The sequence below is a fragment of the Coffea eugenioides genome, unplaced genomic scaffold, assembly GCF_003713205.1.
Source record: "Coffea eugenioides isolate CCC68of unplaced genomic scaffold, Ceug_1.0 ScVebR1_1241;HRSCAF=2061, whole genome shotgun sequence".
NCBI classification, from domain to species: domain Eukaryota; kingdom Viridiplantae; phylum Streptophyta; class Magnoliopsida; order Gentianales; family Rubiaceae; genus Coffea; species Coffea eugenioides.
This window is the reverse complement of record NW_020861629.1, coordinates 2,716-12,686: the sequence shown is the minus strand read 5'-3', so window position 1 is coordinate 12,686 and position 9,971 is coordinate 2,716. Positions and strand designations below refer to the sequence as shown.

Below are 9,971 nucleotides of genomic sequence, written 5' to 3'. Positions count from 1 at the left end.
TTGCATTGTTAAGGGATGTTTAGCCATGTTTAAATTGGAGTAATTTCAAAGCTATTGTATGAATCTGCTTTGCTGAAATGGTGGAACCTTGTGCATGAAGATGTGCAACAGAATCTTGCCGAGAGCTTCATCAATTGCTGAAGCTCTATTGTAAAATGTTTGCCCACGTAGCTTGCATGAACTTGCATGGAAATTTTCTGAAAATTGCACCTTGGCCTCTAAGCTTCCCTTTATTTTACTATGGCTCAATTATGTTTTAATTTCTTGCAATCAGATCCTAAATTAATTGCAATTTGAATCTTTACTTGGCCCTTTCTTTACTTGTGGACCTTTAAGTTCCTAAAATGTTTCAATTGGCTTTGATTGATTGGTTAGTGGTTGCTAGTGGGTCCTTAGTCATTTTTCTATTTTAGAAATTTGATCAATGATTCACTTTTGCTTGGAAATTATGCATTATTTGACCATTTTTAAGTTGCAATTGAGGAAGGATTCGATGACTTGGTGGATTCAAATTAGCTTATTTACATTTTACCGCTAAAGTGATGCATTAATCCTTTGTTTTGATGGTTTTAGCTCAAGTTAACTCTTTCTTTGGTGACTATAGCCCAAGTTAAGTCTTGTTCACTTTATTAGCATCACAAACGGGGGAGGTATAACTTCTTTTATCCCTTTTTTGTCTCCCCTATATGATCCAACGTGGTAAGTGAGAATTGCATGTCTACTTTGCTTTCCTTGCCTTTCCTTAATTCCTTTCATTTATTCATTTGCTTTTGCTTTTATTAAGTTATTCTTTATGGGGTATGTGTACACCTCTTGGCTTGTAATAGATAGGGCTTGGAGAGCATTTTTGTCCATTTTTTCCCTTCCCCTTTTGTTTTTAGTTAGCAAATGTAGTAGGTTCATTAGCTTGATTGCTTGCTTTTGTTGCTACGTGTTAATTTACTTTATTAGGCTCTTGCATTTAGTCGAGCATGCTAAGTGTTATGTGCTACGTGTTTATAGGTGATTGGCATGTCTACTTGCTTTCTATAGTCATGGATGGATGTGATGGATGAATACACGTCACCACACTAGTCCAACGCTAGTTGTGGCTCATTGTCCGTTTCCACTAGTCCAACGCTAGTAGGAATTCATAGATATGGGCTAGTCCAACGCTAGACCCTTAGGGATTTCCCTCGCTAGTTCATAATCGCATGTCTCACTACATTTCATGCATTTTTCTTAGTTTTTTAGCATTTCGCATGCCCCTTCAACCCTTTCCCCTTCATTTTAGGCTTTTACATCCTCATGCTAGTCATAGGTTACATTTGCTTGAGAGTCCCCTTTCGATAAGGGAAACGAGCGAGTGTGGCTACAAAATAGCCTTAGCACGCTAGTTCTCCCTTCTAATCAAAGGAAAAATCAAAGTCGTGAAGTTAGGAGTCATTCCCGTACCCGACTTGATGCATTCCTTTAGGGTCATACACTTTCATTTTTATCATATCACCTCCTCACTCTTTTATCCACATTTTCTCACTACTTATACTTTTCTCAATCCACACTTTCTCACCACTTTCTTCCTATCACTTATTTATTTCTACCTCACAAATTGCACCCAATTGCACTTATATGTATCTACTATCATATTTTCATCCATTTGCACACAAACACCTTTATTTTCTCAATTTGCACACATGCACTTGTCTTATATTTGCACACATGCACGTTTTCTTACATTTTCACACTTGCACTCATACTTGAGCCTTCATTTGCATCATTCGCGACCTCTATGAGGACTTTCCTTATTGGCCACCACAACTCATGTGGTTGGGACCAAAAAGCCTCGTAAGAGACATTTTAGATTTAGGATTGCATTTCTTTTCCATGTCCATTAGTCACATCCAACATGCAACGCATATTTTGGGTAGAAGAATTAGGAAAAGTGGGGCTAAGTCACGCAACTAGCTTTGGCTAGAATAAGGGAGTGCCTTAGGCTTTGCCTTTGCCTTCTCCCTTATCAAATGTGACCCCCGATCCCTTTCTTTGGTTACGTAGACCTAAAAGTTATTTAAAAGGGTTTGTTTACTTTTTTCTTTCAAAAAACAAAAATCATTTTTGGGTGATTTGGTACACCCTAACTCTATACCAAGTGGCGACTCCATTTTCCATTCAAAAAACCCTTTTTGAACTATATCTTTGGCCAAACCGTCGCATTTCACAATCCCACGGCCTTTTATTTCACTTTCACACACGTTCAGATACATCTCTTACACACTACTCTCACATTTCAAAAAGTGGGGCGCGACAGATTGGCGACTCCACTGGGGAATTCCTAAGTGGGTCCAAGCATTCGATTTAGCTATTCTTTTCCTTTTTTCTACCCTTCTTATGCATAGCATTTGGATATTAGGGTTGCATTTTCCATTTTAGGACTTTTTGCCACGCGCGCGCGTATCAAACTATTCCCTCACTCACGTATGTATGATTGGTTGATTGGATGTATGTTGTACTTGTTTTATTTCGCGCTTTGCATTGCATTTAGGTGGGGGGACATTACCCTAGAGCCTCGCGTTGGTCCTCGATCCCTCCCCTCCAAACGAGCACTAGCATACGTGCATACGCTTTAATTTTTTCACCCCCCATTTATTTTTTCTTTTAGTGGCTTGTCATGCCACTCCGCCCTGTTAGGATTTTAGGCGACCCACTTGGACGTGTGATCGTGACACGACGTGTTCGTAGCTCGATCCGAGGGGTCACTTAATCTTTCGCTTTAAGCTTTGGGTTAATAGCCTTTAGCTTTTAGTCGAAGATTGAGGATTTTTGATAGATTCACTCAGACATGTGGCCGTGACACGACGTGTGCGTAGCAATGTCTGGGGAATCACTCGAGCCACCAACAAGGAACCTTGGGAGTGATGACCTTTGGTTTCCAAGTCTGAAGGCTCGGGGACCTGAGCTTATCGAGTCTAGATGCATTAGCGAACCCCAACCTCATGCATCCATATTAGAATTGCCTAGGGTAGAGTCGACCTTACCTTATTAGGAACACCATTCACGAGGGGAGGGATCCCACCCCTTTCCTTATATATCTTTGTTGCTTTTTATATTATCTAAATTGTCCAACGTGTTATGTGATTATGTGTTGAACTAACTTTCCTTGTCTCTTGTCTTTTGCATTCACAAACGTTAGGAAATAAGAGGTCTGGCACGATCCACTTTTAGGACCTACCCTTATACATAGGTTATTGCACGTTTAGAAATTTCGGTATATTTCATTCGTAAATTAATAATACCATGCCATTTCAGGCCTACCCTGGCAAATAAAGGGTTCCTTAAGTAACGTTTCATTTCGAATTGCACATTTTACTGCTTTAATAAAATGGCATCATGCATAAACCCTAGAAAGGGAATGCCATTTAGGGGATCCCATGTTAGGAATAAACCACCTCATGTCTCGGATACTTAATCCAAGGAGACTTGCACGTTTATATTTTGTACCATCCAAAGGGGTTGTGCACAAGGTAAGGTGGGATTCGATCTTTTCTAAAATGGCAAAGCAATTTTTGCACATTGGAATATGAGCGTCTAATAATCACTTTTGGCCATTTTTGTCAACATTGGTAAAAACCCCTTGCTTAAAGAACATTAATTTGAAGAAATTCACAAGTAATTCCTCAATATTGAGATGATAAATAAATTGAGGCCAAAATTTGATTTTAGAAGGCTCATAGACTAATGCATCGCAATAAATGTTTAGAACTACCAGTGGATAGATCAATTTTTCAATAAATCATCAATTTTATTCAATTCATTCGACCAATTTACCCTTTTAGGGTGATTTGGCCGATTTTTGAGTAAATCATTAACTCCATTTCATTCATTTGACCAATTTACCCTTTTCTAGGGTCATCCGGTCGATTTTTGAATAAATCATCAATTCATTCGACCAATTTACCCTTTTAGGGTGATTTGGCCGATTTTTGAGTAAATCATTAACTCCATTTCATTCATTTGGCCAATTTACCCATTTTTAAAGCAATCAAGTTGATTTTGAAGAGATCATCAATTTCATTCAATTCAGTTGACCAAGTCTACCTATTTTTAATGCAATTCGGTCGATTTTGAATAAATCATCAATTTCATCCTATCCATTTGACCTGATTTTCCTCTCTTAGGGTTTCGGTCTATGGTTCACTGAATGACCTAGTCTAAACATTGCAATCCTATCAAGAGTAGGCTCTTTCTCACGTCATTTTGTGTGTCAATCAAAACAAGCAATCCATTCAGACGTTGACCTCATTTTGACAAGTGTCTCTCGTCACTCCAATTGACCAATTTTTTCAAAATTATTTGTCACTCAATCAATTGATCGGATTCATCAGGTATGGTATAGTGCCTACCTCAGAGGATTGCATTTTCATGCTAGGCCTACCCTTGGCACAAAAAGGGTTCCCCCCCATAGGACATGCATCCGAATTTTCTGGATATCTACTAACTCTTGCCTTTTTCTTTTCCTTTTCTTTATTTTTATTGGAATAACTAAGCGAGGGTTAAATCTAAAGGCAATCTTTCAAAAATTCCACGTAAATTTTAAACATAGCTTCTTGTCGAAGCCCCATTATTACGCGATCCCGAAGTAAAGCCCAAAGGAATCGTGTAGACATGAGTACTCAGCCAGAATCGTCTGATAAGACCGCTGCAACTACCCAGCCGGAAGCCACAAGTCCCGGGGTTCAGTTGACTGAATTACTCACCAAATTTGGGGAAATGGCATCTGAAATGGCCGCCCAAAAGAAGTTGATCGACGAGCTCATTAGTAGCGGAGTGCAGCCCGAGCCTGCGCCCGTCAAACAACTGAAATCAGAACCGTTTGTCATTCCTCCAATTCAAACCACTTTTGAGGGAGTTTTCAACCCACAGTATACTTATACTCAAAATCCTCCGTTCTATCCTCCCTATGGGCAAGGATTTCAGCCTCAAGGTGGTCCAAACATGCCTCTGGATCCACAAGCTTTTTATCAGACTACCGCAGAGCCTGTTGTGCCAGAGCACCCTGTTCAAACCAAGCCAGAAGTGGGAGAGTCGTCTGCCCCGGTGGATATCAAGCTACTTAAGCGGTTGGATCGTTTCGATGAGTTCATCAGGAAAAATCAAGGTTTAAGCAAACAAGGGGTGTTAGACTACGATGATCTGTGCCTGTTTCCAAATGTACAGCTGCCCGTAGGGTTCAAAACCCCGAAGTTCAATAAGTATGATGGTACAGGCAACCCTAAGACACACTTGCGTTTGTTTGCCAACAAGTTGGGCAGACCCGTAGATGACGAAAACTTGCCATTAAGGTTATTTCCAGAAAGTCTGGAAGGGGACGCACTCGACTGGTATTCCAACTTAAAGCCAGAGGAGGTAAAGACTTGGCTTGATCTATCCAACGCCTTCATCAGACAATACGAATATAACTGCGAGCTAGCACCTACTAGAACTACATTGGAAGGCACAAAGAGGCGACCATCTGAAGATCATAAGACATACGCCAAAAGATGGAGAAAGATAGCTGCCAAGGTTGAGCCTCCGATGACCGAAGATGAAATTGTTCGCACTTTCATAAAGGCGCATGATCCTCCACACTTCGAAGAAATCTTCCGTATGACCGGGTGTTCATTTGCTGCGATTGTGAATAAACTCGAAGAATATGATGATTTTGTGAGAGTCGGAAAAATTGTTAACGTCTCTGCCCTAAAATCACAAGTAGAAGCTTTGCAAGGGCAAGGAAGTAGTGGGAAAGGACCACAGTTTAAAAAGAAAGAGGGGGATGTAACTTTTGTCTGGAGTCACAACCCTTCACCCAGACCCCAATACCAACACAATCCAACCTACGAACCATCTTACCCTTACTATTCAAACCCTCACCATGTATATACTACCAATATCAACCCCCATCGATCTCGCCCAAGCTATACTAACCCATCTTTAGCCCCTTTTCAAATTTCTCAACCAAATCCACACCAAAACCGTCATCGGCCTCTATTCAATCCAAGAATGCCTCCACCAAACAGACCCATTTACAACTATCCTCAACCCCCTAAAGCCAACAACCCGGGACGTAACCGCACATTCACCAATCTCGACAGGCCTTTGGATCAATTATATGACCAATTGAAGGCTGCCGGGAAAATAGGTATCATTCCCCCTCCAACCTATCCGTATGGTATGCCCGTTGGGTATAACCCACAAGCCGTCTGTGCTTATCATTCAGGGGCACCCGGCCATCCGATTGCTGAGTGTAAAGCACTCAAGCATAAAATTCAAGACATGGTTGAAGCTGGAGAGATTGTAATTAGAAGAAAAGAGGCACAAGCGCCAAATGTGGATAAGAACCCCCTGCCAGAGTACGATAACACCATTGGGGTTATTATGGACAATACGAAATTTAAGGAGCCTATTAGAAACTCGTCAAGTAAGGCTGAGGTGTTTGGAAATGATGCAGAATTTCCCGACATCCCTGAAGGATCAATTTCCAATTGAACAGCCGAGTTTCTGCCTATTCAGAAGGAGTTTCGGTAAACCTAAAGGGGTTTGTCATTCATGCGAACTCATGAAAATGCTTTTGCATCTGTAAATAGCTAATGAAAGCATCTTTACCTTCGACTAAAAGTTTGCACATGTTTTCATTTCATTTCCACTTGCTTTCTTTTTGTTTCCGCTTTCAATCAAAGGTTTTATGAAAATGCACAAGTCATCTTGTCATGTTATTTTGTTTATTCGTTTGTTTATATTTCGGTCATATTGCTTGTTCATTTGTTTGTTGTATATTTGTTTGCTTATTATTCCAAGTTCGTTAATTCTTTCAGATGGCCAAAAAATAAAACTATTTGACCCTTTGGATATCACTATTCTGGAATTCAATAATGGCAATCTCTATCTCACTCACGACTTGAGAATTTTGGAACCCAGATTTCAAAGCGAGAGTGATAATGAGAAAGTATTTGATTCTTTTTCAAAAATCTTGAACAACATGTGGAGAAATTCGAACCAAACCTAGAAGCCACAGCAATTGTTCACATTGGCACTGAGAATGAGGTCAAGAAGACATAAATCAGCATTCGTTTGGACAAAAGCAGAAAAGGAGATGATTAAGGGTTTGACTATGTGTCAAGGTGTACAGATGGTTGGAAGCAGTCTCGTTTGCAGCAGCAGAAATTCTATCTTTGTACACTCTAATGGGAGTTCGACCAAAGAATGCCGTTTGTCATGAAATGTTATAAAAATGCATGGCCTGAGCCTACAACAAGAAGTTTCATCAGCATACATTTTGAGGAAGGCGGCAAAGCACTCAAGCAAACTTTGCCAATACAAGATGAAGGCAGAGGCAAATTTGCTCAAAATCAGAAGGGGCTGTTCATTGTCCAAAAGGTATTACCTAGCGGAACACTTATTTTGGCAGAAATGGATAGGCAAACATTCCCTCAACCTATCAACTCAGACATGTGCAAGAAGATTTTCATTTGATCATGCAAATTTTCTTTAGAAATTCATGCAAATGGCGAAATGCAAGTCAGGCCATCTTCTTTTACATTTAAAGCATTTTATCCCTACTTGTCCCCTTTGAGCCATCAGAATTGACAAATTTTCGTTTGGCAGCCCTTGAGAATTGCAAACCCCACACTGAGGCAGATTCATTTTGAAAAGAGATGATAAGAAAGGAAAGGAAAACCCCACACTGGGGCAAATTTAGTTTTTGAAGGAAAATGCAAAAGTGAGGAAAATGCAATGAAAAATACAAAGAGAAAGAATTCAATCAAACTAGGGCAAATTTTCCTCAGTTTCATTCAAAATTGGAGATGATTTCAAATGATGCAATCTCAGGTTATTTCACCTCTCATAAGAACAAGTTGCTTTCAAGCCTCAACTTTTCTTGAAAAACACTCTACCTGACCTCATTACAAAGCCCAAAGTCCTGGCTTTCGTCATTTGTTGTATTTCTATTAGGAAATTTGTCAATCAACTGGCAAGTGATGCCCATAATGCATTCGCCTAATCTCACAAGGGAAGTGCATTTTACTGATACCAGAAATCTTTAACTCATAATTTATGAGTCAATCATGGTCGAGATGTTTCATTGTTCTTTAGGTGAAAACCCGAAAGAGCGCCTCGAAAAAAAGAAGAAAGAAAAAACAAAGAAAAAGAGAAAAAGAAAAAGAAAAAAAAAGAAAATGAAGAAAAGAAAAGAAAAGGAAAAAACAAAATAAAAGGGGTGGGGACAACCTTGGTGAAAACCCGAAAAGGCGTCAAGGTAGGGTTCTGCAGCGAGCGAACACGAGGAGAAACAACTGGTGACTTGGTTCATTGGGATTTCTCCTCATTTTTGTCATACTTCTGCCAATATTGAATTCCAGAACAAAGATATCCAGAGGATTGAATATGACATCTGTCGGTCGAAAGCTGCGTCACTTTGTAAAACACCTTTTCTGCAAAATACATTCTTATGAAACTCATTTTTCTCAATTGCTTGTATTCATGACATTTTTAAGCACAGTTGTTTGTGTTTGCATTCTTTTGCACATTCATTTCTGCATGACATGTGAAATTACTTTCTTTTAGTCATCAAATTTTGGCAAATAACAACCCCCATGGTTTATCCAAAGCATACTTGGATTCAGTCATCTTTCGGAAATGGTTGAGATTCAGCAAAGCTGATTACACAAGTTTCACAATATGGCAAAATGCATACCCGGTCAGTCTGGGAAAAGCATAAACGTTTGGAAGCGACAAATCCAACTAAGTCAGATGCCGCAGCAAAAGTTGGCAAAGGCATCAAAAGACTCATGTTTACACGATTCTCAAGGTAAACCGGATCGAATGATGGTGGCAAGTCCATTATTTCTTCTTTTCTTGCAGGAACGTTGCATTTACAAACAAAAACAACCACACTTCTTTTCGCACCTAAATCGACGTCAGAAAAAGCTCCCCAGTAAGCAAAGACGAAGTGATAATTTGGCAAAGCTTGATCATAAGAAATAACATCAGCTATCGCTTCAGCTACAGAGATCAAAATCTCCCTCTTGGTACAAAAGTTTGAACTACTCCCAGGTAAAAATTCAATTCATTGTTTAAATTTCCCCAGTGAAATCCCGCATTTACATTCCTGTCTCGGGTCAGTCCCGATTTTCAATTTCTATCCCGTGGGTCTATCCCATTTACATTTCTGTTTGGGTCTATCCCATTTAAATTTTTGTCCGGGTCTATCCCGTGGGTCTATCCCATTTACATTTCTGTGCGGGTTTATCCCATTTACATTTCTGTTCGGGTCTATCCCGTGAGTCTATCACATTTACATTTCTGTCCGAGTCTATCCTGTGGGTCTATCCCATTTACGGGTCTATCCCGTGGGTCTATCCCATTTACATTTCTGTCCGGATCTATCCCGTGGGTCTATCCCATTTAAATTTTTGTCCGAGTCTATCCCGTGGGTCTATCCCATTTACATTTCTGTCCGGGTCTATCCCGTGGGTCTATCCCATTTACATTTCTGTTCGGGTCAGTTCCGTTTTAAATTTCTGTTCGGGTCAGTCCCGTTTTAAATTCCTGTTCGGGTCAGTCCCGTTTTAAATTTCTTGTTCGGGTCAGTCCCGGATTAAATTTCTTGTTCGGGCCAGTCCCGTTTAATTTTCTGTTTGGGTCAGTCCCCATTTCTAAAGCGTCCATCTTTCGAGACGCTCATAGCCGAATAACACAGGTGAGTATTTGGTGTCTACTTCTTTTTCTCAAGTTTTTTCAAAACTCAGACAAAGAGGGGCAAACTGTAGACACCAAATTTTTAGAGTTAGTTTTGTATTGATTTCTTGTATTTTCTTTAGTTTTTTATTTATTGTATTTTATGTTATTATTTTATTTTTGAGTAATTTTAGCGTAGGAATTTATTGAAAAGAAAAAGAAAAATCCTTCACAAAAATGTATTTTAATCCTTTTCAAATTCATGTTATTGTTTATCGATT

The 9,971-nt window shown here is 39.6% G+C and overlaps 1 protein-coding gene across 1 annotated transcript; it reads left to right on the top strand.

Annotated features, from left to right (window-relative positions):
• The first annotated feature begins 4,971 nt into the window (after window positions 1-4,971).
• On the top strand, window positions 4,972-6,501 carry LOC113755145. The gene has a single exon (XM_027299210.1). The coding sequence runs from the start codon at window positions 4,972-4,974 to the stop codon at window positions 6,499-6,501; it is 1,530 nt and encodes a 509-aa protein (XP_027155011.1).
• The last annotated feature ends 3,470 nt before the right edge of the window (window positions 6,502-9,971 follow it).

Excerpts from the sequence above, each read along its gene's own strand:
- LOC113755145 (XM_027299210.1), top strand. The coding sequence starts at position 4,972 with ATGCCTCTGGATCCACAAGCTTTTTATCAGACTACCGCAGAGCCTGTT.